Below are 13249 nucleotides of genomic sequence, written 5' to 3' on the forward strand. Positions count from 1 at the left end.
GACTTTAGAGAGTAAGAAAAACGAATTAATTCCGATAGGAATTTATTCCAACTAGTTCCATGACAGATACCCAATTCAGAAATGATTTACGACTGCTTCTCCATCATGATACGTTACTTAAAGTCAGTTGTTAAAAGTTGAAAATTACGAAGTTACACTATGCGTTAAGCTGCATATTCTCTGAAATAAATTATTAAGAGCTAAATTTAAATTTAAATTATAAATCAATATATCCTTAAAAAAGTTTCTTGAAGTTGGAAATGGAGAAGTTGTAAGGAGATTGTCATTCAATTAAAATTTTACCGATAATCGGATTTTCAAGAAAAATAGTGTAAGGATAATTTTCAAACAATTAGCGAACATAAATGGATATTTATTCATAAAAATTCGTAAAGTTTATTTAATAATAAAAGTAGTTCCTATCCGAAACACTGTTATTATATACAATTATATACAATTATATATTATATATTTAATGATTAAGCAGTCTATATAAGGAAGTAATCGGGTCCAACGAAGGATCCACATTTGGGAAAGTCCTGTGGCGGCGCTACCATATCACTAGGCTCCCCAACTTGTAAGATAATATCTAAACCACGAGTCCAATCAGTCGCGTGCTCATCCCGCAACATCCAATAACCTACGAAATCAAATAAAAATTGTATCACACGCGAGTTGGTAAGTTGATAGTTTTATTAGAATCGATTTTTTGTCAATTTGAAAATTTCCTATTTTTGTTTTCGGTTAGTGAAAAGTTACTTTGGTATTATTTGTATTATATTAGAATTATTTGTATTATATATTTACATATTTTTAATATTCTGTTCTGTATATTTAATATAAACAAGAAAAAATTATAATAATTAACGGAGTTAAAATGGCAATATCTAACGTAAACTAAGATTTGAAATTAAAGTTAAAAGTTTTGCTATTTATTATACAATTTGGAATTCGCTTGCGAGAAACTTTATTTCTAATAATTGCTAATATAATTCCATCATTTGCTGATATCTTTGTATATTTTAACAATAGAATTTATCTTCAATTGAACAAAAAGGTTATCAAATTAACAGTTGAACCTGTTAGATTGATCTGTATATTAAACATTTATATCAATTTAATTAACGAAAGTTTACCTGGATTGTCAGCTTTAAACCGCAGCGCCACGGCACCAAATTTAGGCACGACGATGGTATCCTTGATTAATGTGCAATCGAGATTCCGCGAGAACAGTTGGCTTCTCTCATCAAGTTTTTTCACCTCTTGGAGTGATATACTTCGCCCAAATTGCCGGGCACCCACCACGTAAAAACTGTAGCCGTGTAGATGGTAAACTAGATCATCCAAACCGCCTGTAGCAAAACAATAATTCTGATTGATTAGAATTTATTGTACGTATAGCAAAAAATTATTACCACTATTCGTGGTGTTTTAGCTAAAATTATTTTAATAATATTGAATTATTTTATGATATATCGAACTACATATATTATGATATTGAATATATTAAAAATATATAACTACTGACTTATATAAATTGTAAAATTACTAAATTATATAAAAAATATTTGTAGCATGAACAGGTCTGACAAAAAATCTACGAAAAAAATCACGTTGTGTAGGAAATGGTTCTTGAACAAATGGTGGATGAAGATAATTTCACGAGAAATATCACGAACCGAGAATCGATGCTGAAATTAGTTTCGCGTATAATTGCGAAGCTTTATGAAAGAGGCCAATCGTTCCACGTGCTGTTAGCGGAAGTCTCGGGATTTCTCTCGGCTGTCGCAATTGTCTTAAAAGAAATCGCGATGACGCGACAAATATTGTTTTTCAAGCGAATAATATACACCTCCCTCATCAAAAGTGATTTATGATGATGAGAGCCTTCATCAATAACTTTAGCTTTCGCAGCAAGTGCAAGATATATAGAGGCATCGGGATCAAACGTACATTCTATTATGCTGCTAATGTTCTCTCACATGCTGCTTCATTCATTCTGTAAGATTATCCCTAAGCATGTGTTTGAAGAGACTATGTAATAATTAAACTAATGAGCTACGCCAAACAATATTACGCAGAAGACCGTCTTCAAACGAATTGCGTAATGAATTCCTACCGTAACCTTGTCATATTTCATATTAATATATATATCAGGAGACGCGGTAGTATTTCCGGCCATGTTCAAAAACGTATACCATATATATGTATATATATATTTATATTGCCTTGTGTTGATTAAAGATTCTAACTAAAGTTTAATGTTACGAACATTTGATGACTAAAGAATTAATGGTCTTCTAAATGTAAATCATAAAATGCTAAGAATAATTAGAAATGTATTTAAATTATTTTTATCTTTTTCGGTGTCTTTAAATTTTCCAAATCATAGAGTATTGTTGAATATAGAATACTAGTTTATTATTTGTTATTCAATTACAGTTCAATATACCCAAATAGCACGAAATTTTATAAATGTTCTAAAAATATACCTATCTTACGAATATTTATATATTCTAAAAAAAAAAAATATTTAGAATGACAATGTAAATGTTTTATGTACATAGAACATTTTATGTGATTTTGTATAAAAAACAAAATTTTTATACGTCTACATTTTTTTATATACGTTTGGGATTAATTTTGTTCGTATGATGAAATTAGTATGTAGCAGTTTAAAGTAGTTAGTTAATAACAGCAGTTAGTTAATGAACTGCACATGCGCAGTGTGCAATTCATTAACTCTAAGAATATTCTGAAGAACTTTCTAGAAACGTTCTTTATATTACAAATATTATATGAATTTCTGAATAAAATATTCTATGATCTATGTATTCTATATATTCATAAAACGTTTGATTTAAATATTTCAAGATTAAGTATATTAGTATTTTCGAAGATGTTCGTATAATATTTTGTGCTATTTAGATATATTTTTATCATTGGAGAAAAGTACATAATACAGATGAAAAAAGAAAATTGAAGAAAACTCATAAAATTGTGAGTGTGAGAAATCTATCTTTGCCTATATCTTTGTTTAGGCTTTCTAATCATAAAATCTGGACAAACGTCAAGGCTTCGAATGGATAGAAACGGGGGAGAAAATGAAAAACACGGACAACTCAAATTAATCAGAACGTACACGCGACATTACGAGTCGCATTTGCACTTTAATCACGCTCGAATGAGACTAATTACCTTGATCCAAGAGAATAATCTCGACGGTTGCTCCGAGTGGCACGTGGCGCACGTGTACACACTCGCATATGTCACCCGTGCCGACGTCGCCGACCTGACGGCATCGTCGTCGCGACACGGTCTCGTTGCTCTCATTGAGATCGTCCTCGTTGTCGTCGTTGTTGCACAGAATCCCCGGGGACACATCGTCACCCTGGGTCAACAACGGTGACGACGGGAATGTGAAAGTGACGTTATTCACGTTCAACACTCGCGTCTCCGTTCCGCCGTTATCTGAAAAAGACGAAAGATGTTCACGTTTTGATTAAATAATCAAGTTTATGTCGCGCAGCGCTCTCTCTTTCTCTTTTTTAATTTAAAATTATCTACATGCAGTTCTTTTATCAATTTAATTATACATTATTTTCTCGACGTTCACTACGACGCGCGGCGACGGGAGCGTTAAGAAATTTCTTCTTCATATGTACAAAAAGTGATGATTATATAAAGACGATACGTATATTATATAAAGAGATTAATCTTTACGGAACGGGAAAGCCATTATAGTAAAATTAAAACAGTCAATGCTATGTTTTGAAATAAAAAATGTGATAAAATAATGAATTATAATAAATTTTTAGAAACGGCTGTAAGATTTAAAAATAAATCCTCGTTTTTTAAAGATTAATGAAAATGTAGTTTTACTATAAGTTTACTATATAAATTCTATAATATAGTTTCCTATAAAAGTCTCTTTATGAGAAATTAGGAGGTAGTACAATTTGAACAAAACAAAATTCAATTTTTTAGTTTTAGTTTGTGGTTTTCTTCTGTTTGATACTTTCAAATACTCTTCACACCGTAAGAACAGAATTACAAAACTTGTATTAAAATCTTATTTCTTATCTTATTTCAGAATTATGCCATGTTTGAAATTGTACCAACTTACCCTACATCGCAGCGTCTTTCTCCTCATCATTTTACAATATTTTCATAAGCTACTTAAGCTAATAAAATCGTGTATCGCGTAGTATTTTTATTCAACCAAATTGGCTGAAATTTAAGAGTGATATGTACCTATTTATATTTTCTTAAATTTATAATTTATCTCAAACTTTTTTAATAATAATTAAGTCTTTTACCTTAAAAATCTTAAGAAGTTTTCAATGCAAAAAATTATTTGAAAAGATAAATTCTAAATCCATCAAAAAGTTAATCGAAAGATGTTCTGTAATAAAAAAGTAATATTTGATAGTAGTGAAAGTGCTTCTTACGTATAAAGCATGCTCGGTAACAAAATTTTAGTAACCCGGATTTGAATATAATATGATAAATGAAAAAAGCGGTGAAACTTAGGCGGCAGAATTTTTATCCAAGTCTGCCCGCGTTAATTAATGCTCCATGCAATTACGTCCTTAATTTGCACTTTCACTCCCATTAGGCGCTCTTATTAACTTTTACGCACCTATCAGTTCCGTCGCTTGCATCTTGTAGTTAATCGGCAGATACAGTGTCACATCCGTCTTGGGCTTAGTCAGGGTTTGCGGAATTTTACGGATACTTTGAATATCCATTGCGCATAAATTCTCTCGGTCGCCGCATTTCGCGGTAGGATTCGTCGTTACGGCCACCCGGTCTGTTCCTATCTCGTCGATATCACGCTGATCGATAGCTTCCGCCGTTGCTGCAGGATTTTCTGAATTGCCTTTGTAGTTGAGCATCGCTGTGCCATTTATCGTGCTCGTTCCACATTCTTTCGTTGTGTGCACATTCATCCAGTAGGAACCGATGCGTTTGCTCGCTTTGAGGACGAAGTCTGCTCTTTCACCTTTAACGAATATTGAAGACTATTCATCAGTCTCAGCGTATTCGATGAAAATCGTGAGAAATCGGGAAATGAAGTTTTGCTTTGAATAACGGTAGAGTCAAAGCTATCGATCGACAGTATTGAATATCCTAACTTTCTTGTAAATCTCAAAGGGTAAACGTAGAGAACGTGCTATTTAAGATCCACTACATTAAAAAATCGAAGCGTTTAAGAAAATAAATGTTTTCACAATTGCTACGTTAATTATACAATTGAAGAATTGACAACTTGCGAGACTCAAGTAAAATGTTTTTACGTTTATATATGTCTAATATTTTTCTATAGCCTTACGTAATCAATTTCTTAACGGAAAAAATATAAAGCATGTAACTTGAAGGTGTTTCGATTAAACGTATTCAATTTTCCTAATAATACCAAAAAACCTATACTAAAAAAAATTTCCTAAAGTAATATTTTTTTTAATAACACTAAGTAAATAAACATTTCTTTATCACAAACAAACATTTATTGAATAAAGAAAATAGTATTTAAATCAAATAATATGTTTAGTAAATATTTATTTACAATAAGGAAAAATGTTTACTTAATATTATTCAAGATATACAAAATATTATTTAGATTTAGGAAATCGTTTTCAGTGTCACGGAAAGAACAATAGAGTATCTAAAATCTGTTTAAATAATTTTGTTAGCCCATCAAAATAATTATAGTAGAATACTTTGACGTTGATGGTAACGCTGTAGAAAGTTTTAACATTAACCGTGTCTAGCAGAGAAAGCAGTTTTGCAACTTGTAAAGTTCTTTAATATGATTGATCTTGCCCTTAGGTTCTCACTGGGTCTATATAATCCAATCACACCATATTAAAGAATTTTATTATACAATAAGTTGCAAAGTTGCTTTCTCCACTGAACGCAGCCATTCTAGCAAGCAGCTTGAATCGTCCTACATAGTTATTTAGATAATCCAAACAAATTTATTTGCAAAGTTAGCTAAATTTTTAAATACTTGAGCAAAGCTTTATTATTTTCGTGTAGTATAGACATGTACAATCCGGATTGTACAAAGATCCGATTACGGAGAAATTAATGGAACTCCAACCTTTAGCCAGAGTAATCGATGTGATTTGTCGTGGCTCTATAGGATATCCGTCAAGCGCGATCAAGAGAAGCGAATGGCCATCGATGAAAAACGTCACCGGACATGCACCAGCACCTCCGGCATTAGCGACACGAAATCTATGACGTCGTCCTGGAATAACCGTGAATGTGCTCAGAGGAACCGCGGGTCCGTTCGGTTGGCGTCCTTTTCCATTGATTAAAAGAATCGCCGATTTCGAATAATCCTGATTAAACGGTACTTCCAGCGAATGTTGCCACTGGGTCACCAGGACCACGTGATTAGGATCGTCGATGTCATAAAGGGCGCGATGGGGTTCCCGAAGGTCCGCTTGTCTCACGATCAATGATCCGATAATGCCATCCGTGACATCAGCTCCTAAAAAAGTTTTTTTTCAAAAAATAGGCTAGTTAAACAATTTCAAAAAATTATAATTAATGATTAATAATTAGAGGTAAATTGATAAATAATATTAAAGTTAGCATCAATATCACGAATCATTAACTCCATTATTATATAATTACGTTTAATGTAAAATAACTTGAAAATAAAAATATTCTTAAATAAATTTTGAATTTTATCGCTAACTTTATAAACAATTAAAACTTGAAAAAATATAATTTCATAAATAAATTTAGCTTCAATTTATGAATAAAAACATTAAGCGAAAATAGTAATTAGCAGTATGATTAATTCGATAGCAACATTTGCAAAGTATTGTATATAAATTTTCTAAATGCTTTTCGACTGCGATTTAAAAATATTCAACATAAATACTAATTAGCAACCTGCATGTGCATGCCAGAGATGTGTGCCGGGTATGGAAGCACGAAATTTATATTGAAAGGTAGTGTAACTTGGTATTGGACATTGCGTGACCAACGGAGTGCCATCCATATAAGGCATTTCCATTTGCGTTTGTCCTCGCCAATGTACTGCTGCTGCTTTACCAGGAAGACGATTTATCACATCCACCACTAGAATATCGTTTTCACAAACCTGTAAAAGCGTAAACTTGAATGAAAGTTCACAATTAGATATTTAATCTAAAAAAAACCGATCTCTAGATATGTTTACGGTGGTATTAAGATTGTACTGGCATTAGATCTTACAAATAAAATAATAATAATTGCATAATATCTAAAAGAAATTTTCTAACAATCACGCCGTAATGCACATTGAGAAATTAATGGTGTCTGATTAAATTAATATTTAAAAATTGTGTGCAGATAGTTTCGAATTGAAAGAATGACACACGATTATAAACTTGATCATCTAATCGTAACATAAAGATAATATAGAATATAAATGTATTTTGTCATTATCTTTTTATATTGTTTGTTCCTTTTACTTTAAATCATCGTTACAATAATGTAAATATCTTAAATGCACATATATACGCAAAGAACAATTTTGCTGTGACATCAAATTTTGCTGGATATATTATAATAGATCTGAAATTAATTTTGTTGGATCAGCCAAATAATTTATGTAGGAATCTCGAGCGAGATTAGTAATGCTGCAAAACATTTTAATATTCCAGCAACCAATTTTGAGTTTCCAATAAAATTATTTTTAGATTTCTCTCTCTCTCTCTCTCTCTCTCTCTCTCTCTCTCTCTCTCTTTCTATATAATAAATCTACTAAAAGCTTCAACTATATCTATAATAACTAATTTTATTTTCTTTAACTTTAATTTTACGTGTTTTGAAATATTTGAATCTTCTCCTGAATGGGTTTTCACCTTGTAATAGCTGTAGAGCTAGGGCTTGCGAATCGTGGGGCGTTTTTGGGTGCACGCCCTACAGTAATAAAGTACAAAACTTCATTTTGAACTATTGACACAAGTACGACATAGGCAGCTGCCAAATAATCTGATAAGTCCAGAATGGACTACACGGTGCGCGTTTGGCAATCTCGGAAGCAGCGAACTTCCGAATCATGGCGGATGATGAAGCTTATTGCCGCCTACGATACCATCTGCTCAGGGGTGAGCTCGTCGATGGTCAATTAAGAGAAACCCCCCAAGCTAGAATGCGAGTTACTCTCGAGCTGCGTGGCTCAAACGAAGTTGCGTCTCGAACAGTGCCTCCACCAGGAAAGGTAGTTATCATAAACTGAGCCAACAATCAACTGAATCAACAATCGGTATGGGAACGGGTTATAGTGAGGGAAAGCGTCAAATAGGGACGCCAAAAGCATCCACTTCATTGCTCTGATCAGCGACGCCTTTCTGGAAGTTTTTAAGAGACCTGTGACTTCAAACCTTTCTACGGTATAAGCCGAGTAATATAAAGTTGTTTGATAAAGAACGCAGAGAGGGAGATGCTGTTGAAACAGAGAAAACCGAAGAAGAACTAAAATTCGCGGGATACCATAATAACTCGCATCACAGCAAAAACGCATCGACGATTTTAGCCAGATGCATGGCTGAAATCCAGACAACGATAACACTTATTTAGGAACGATGGCTTCTCTTGGGCTGCGAATCAAACTCCTACCATATTGGATGGGAGAACTTGAATATAAATCCGAGGGATGACAGTTTCTTTGAATTCATTACGGGAACCGAACTAATCATCCTGAATAGGAAAATCAGAAATCAGAACTCATGGATTGTAGAAGATAGGAGGTAATAGACATAATTATATATACGGAAGAAATAGCTAGCCTAGTGAGGGACCGAAGAGTGTTTGAAGAGCCCTCGAGCTCAAACCATAAGCAGTATGTCTCCATTTATATGGAGATAAATATTTGAACGCTGAAATTTAAATTTGTTTTGAGAAGCATAATATTTATGGTATATCTTATTTCAAATACTTTTTAAAGTTTATTTGGCATAGCATGTCTGTTGATATATTTATCTTCATCCTCTGTCAGAAATAAAGGTTTTAAAAATATATTAAAGAATATCTCTCTTTCTCGTACAAAATGCATCAAAAATTTATTAAAAGCTACAAAAATTTATAATTATCACTTGATCTCGTGAGAAAAGATACTTAACTTCAATCAACATTTCTAAAGTTTCGAAATATTTGCAGTCGAGGAAGAGTAATCAGATGCCTATAGCAAAATTTGCTTTACTTCAAAATATTCACTCAGTTAAACAAGGCACGTGTACGGGATTATTCCTATATTGCTATATACGCCGCGTGCGGCGTAATCAATTATCAAGAGTATGTATTGAGTACGTGTCTCAATCATCACGCGGCATTTAATTTTACCACAATATAGAACATCAACTTTCATGCATTGCGAGTTACTGATTGCAAATGAAGGCATATTGATGTTGGTGAAACCATTCGATAACAAATGCACAGATCTGTCTATGCATGAATCTAATTGTATATAATCAACTGAATATTTCTCTAAAATTAAATATAACAATAATAATAGTAAAAAGACGTTTTTATAAAATTAATGCTATATTACCACAAACAATCAATTTATTATTATAATATCTACCAATTAATTTAATATCTCGATTTTTTACATAAAATCCAAAATGAATTATTCATAAATTCAATTAATTAGTAATTACGGATTTAGTTTGAAAATATTGAAACTGATAATATTCACTTTTATTAAAATAAATCCTACAGAAAGAACGATTTGCTAATAAACCTATAAATTGAAGTAATCTAAAAATTAATAACTTTGTTTAACCATCAAAATAATTATATATATTATCGAAAATTCAAGCATGATGAATATTGCTGCAAAAAATTTTAACATTGTAGCAACAAATCTGAACTTACATCATTATCTTGACAATCGAACAGAATTGTTTTCAGATCTCTATCTAGATAATTTTTTGGATGCTCTTTAACAAAAAATTATTTTTTTATATAAAATCTTCCGTCTCTCAGATTATAAAATAGTAAAACGACATGGAAAATTCTCACTTTGCATTTACTGAAGCATTTAAATGTAATAACTTCTATCATCTGCTTTCAATTATTTATTAATTATTTGTGAATAAATTGTTATGGAATATGTTTTAATTACAGAAAGAGGGAAAGTGTAGAAAAGTGACGAGCGATAAGTAAATTGCACTTCTCCAATAGATATCATTGAATTCCTGGTGGTAAGTGCACTCAGCTATTGATCGGTGGTTGAACATTGAGGTCGTACCTGAATACTAGGTCCTGGCATTTGACGATTGGCCGTAAGTATACCTCGCCGCTGTCCATCCGCGGAAACGCAATGGTTGGCCAAGCAAGCCGTCTGATTCAATGGACAGTCACCGCATGATCTATAAGGAATGTCGTAAAGTCGCAATTTTGACGCCTAAAGCACATATACCGAATATAAAGTGTCATGTAACATATCTAAAACATGTGTATTTTATATAACAGTTATACCTATTTTCTATATAAGCATACATTTACAGAATAAAACAAATTATTATACTATATTTCCTATCGATGCGCAAATCAGCGAAGTAAAACTTCCAAAAAACTTACTTAAAAACTTATTGCCTTTTTACTAGATACCTTTACAGATTTACCATCGATTTTTTAAATGCTTTAATTAAGCACAAATTCATAGTTTTTGCTATTAAAGAAAAACAATCTAATGATAACAATGATGAATCACATATTTTAATTAAATAAGAAAATTATATGGACTATTTGCATGATTTGTAAAAGATGAGATAAATTATATATATATATATATATATATATATATATATAAAATTCATAGGTACCGTACGCCAATTTGATCTCCTCGATAGAAATACACAATCCTATGCCTAACGCGATTTGTTTTGCATGTCGGTTTCGACGGGACATCGCACGATTGATCACGGGAGTCTTCCGCATTACATCGGTTAACGCTTAAGAATTGCATAACAGTTATTGCACTGACGAACCCGAAACCGTTTTTTTTTTGCATTATGCTGCAATAATTGCTACATTGGTTAACGTAACAGCGGAAAAATCGCTACAATGTTGCAATCGCAAAAAGGAACTCTATAATCATATCGTGAAACGCACGTGAAGAGAAACAGATCATAGTTTCATCGCGTGAGGCGATTACGATCTAATGTTTTATTAGGTATATAAAGATACTTTCCTTTTTGAGTTCATCTTTTTGTTCAAATACTGAAATATATTTTCATAAGAAATTAGAAGTAAACAAATTAACATGATTTCATGTTAATCTAATATAATAGCGATGCGATCATAATACAGACATTTTATAAAATAATGGTAAAAGTTATAGAAAATCAACGTTGCGTAATATTTCGTAATATTTTTTTACAAGTCATTCCTGTTTGATTTTAAATCTTTCTGCTCCGATTCGTTGACCACTTTTTCTATTTTTCATAATAAATATTTAATTATACATAACTATTTCTACTCAATTATATCTTTTTTATACAAAATATAAATATTAGCAATTAAGAATTAATTAAAAAAAATTTTTCGAGAAAATTTTTTAGAAAATTTTTGTTTAATTGTAGAAAAAATATAAAAAAATAAAAATATAAAAAGTAAAAATATTATAATTTGACATTTGCGGATTATAATTTATTAAATCATTAAAACGCCATCATTCATTGATATAATTGTCATAATTAGTTATTTAATAGTTCATGTAAAAATAAAACCAATCGTGTGGCCTTTGATGTATATTCACTAAGAAAAATTAGTGGTTGAAAATTAACAAACCAAAATATTTTGATCAAATTAATTAAAATTTTGGTTACCTGAATTAGTATAATATTATAACACATTCAATTGACAACAGAAAATTCTAATTTATTTATTTTCAACTAGAATTCCAATTAATATAACCAGACTCTTTCCAATATAAAAAAGTTTTTTCCAGTATCTTATATCATTAATATGCGGATATTATATTCTTATAAGACAGATGTAAAACTTTTCTGACTTACTTGCTGAGCGATTGAAAGACTTCTAATGTGAGTTTCACTCGACAGATCATAGGCCAATCTAAGTGATGACATGGTCTGTCACAGGATAGAAATGTTTGTTCTGAAAAAGAAAGATAGAAAGAGTTAAAAAAAGAAAAATATATTTTCATACTTGAAGCGAAGAAAGCAATTTTCCTTGCCCCCGTCAATTGGAGAAAAAAATGCAAACCGACTATCTGTAGAGATGAAAGTCCAAGCTACATAGAAAGTGCCATATAGTAAAGAAACGTTAATGATGCGCGTATACACATCGAAGTTGTTGCGCAGATTAGAAAGAATAAAAATGCACTTTGTACATTATTACGAATTATTATCGTCAACACATAACAAAGCTGATTTCTAGTAAATTTATCATTAGAAAACGATTTAAGTCGTTTTAATTGATATAATTCAGCTGCTTAATAAAAATTTTGCATTTAGCTTCTTACACATACATTATTATAGAAATATATTATAAAACGTACAATTTCAATAGGAAAAGTTGAAGCTTGTAAAACTTAAACGAAGCACAAGCCTATATAAATCGACGTGTTTTAATTTTTACATACTAATTATTTCAACTTACTAGGCCTATAATTGTTAATATGCAAAAACGTGGCCGCAGCGACGATCATAGTGATAACCACCAGACATCGTATAATATACGTAGTCGGTGTCATCACATGATGTTGAACAGATTTAGGAGAATACATCGCCAACCAACGTTGTTATGCAACGATAACAAGAGGTGACGGCATTTATTCCTTGTGAGCTTCAGAGACCGACAGATTTTGGATGAAACCGATTAATTTTTATAAAGCATACATGTGTTGATTAAATTACGGATGGTGAACATACGCTACTAAAAGAGCGAGTGTGTATTTAATAATTAATTATCAAGGTGTCATAAAATTTTTGTTAATAAGCAGGAGTCAAGTTTTTTTTTATTAGATTGATGAGTTTCTACTGAGACTGAGCCAAATGTTGATGTCAAGAATAGTAAAGTGGTGACGGTAGTGGAAGAAATCGGCTCTGAAAAGAAAAGAGTCTCCATTTGTACAGATGAGACCGAAAGTCGAGTCTGCTTCGTTTCTTGGCTTGTTCTCGTTAAGCAGACTCCTTCCAGGTCACGACTTTAAAACAAGCCATTCATCAATCAACTTTCATGAGGCAACTGTGAACGAATTGCAAAGATTAGATTT

At 31.7% G+C, this 13249-nt stretch overlaps 1 protein-coding gene across 1 annotated transcript; it reads right to left on the minus strand.

Annotated features, from left to right (window-relative positions):
• Positions 1–488: 488 nt before the first annotated feature.
• On the minus strand, positions 489–12760 carry LOC108773191 (laccase-4). The gene is made up of 9 exons (XM_018538918.1): positions 12634–12760; positions 12030–12129; positions 10259–10379; positions 6913–7123; positions 6107–6502; positions 4643–5005; positions 3199–3471; positions 1137–1352; positions 489–640 (listed from the first exon to the last, which is right to left on the minus strand). Exons 1-9 carry the CDS (start codon positions 12758–12760, stop codon positions 489–491), a joined length of 1959 nt encoding a protein of 652 aa, XP_018394420.1.
• Positions 12761–13249: the final 489 nt, after the last annotated feature.

The sequence above is a fragment of the Cyphomyrmex costatus genome, unplaced genomic scaffold, assembly GCF_001594065.2.
Source record: "Cyphomyrmex costatus isolate MS0001 unplaced genomic scaffold, Ccosl1.0 scaffold2, whole genome shotgun sequence".
NCBI classification, from domain to species: Eukaryota; Metazoa; Arthropoda; class Insecta; order Hymenoptera; family Formicidae; genus Cyphomyrmex; species Cyphomyrmex costatus.

What these genes read in the sequence shown, in the direction of transcription:
- LOC108773191 (XM_018538918.1), bottom strand. Translation starts at nt 12,760, where the DNA reads ATGTATTCTCCTAAATCTGTTCAACATCATGTGATGACACCGACTACG. An exon ending in TATTAACAATTATAGGCCTA is followed by an intron (nt 12,130 to 12,633) that starts GTAAGTTGAAAT and finishes TTTCTTTTTCAG; the next exon opens with AACAAACATTTCTATCCTGT. An exon ending in TCTCTGGCATGCACATGCAG is followed by an intron (nt 6,503 to 6,912) that starts GTTGCTAATTAG and finishes AAACTTTTTTAG; the next exon opens with GAGCTGATGTCACGGATGGC.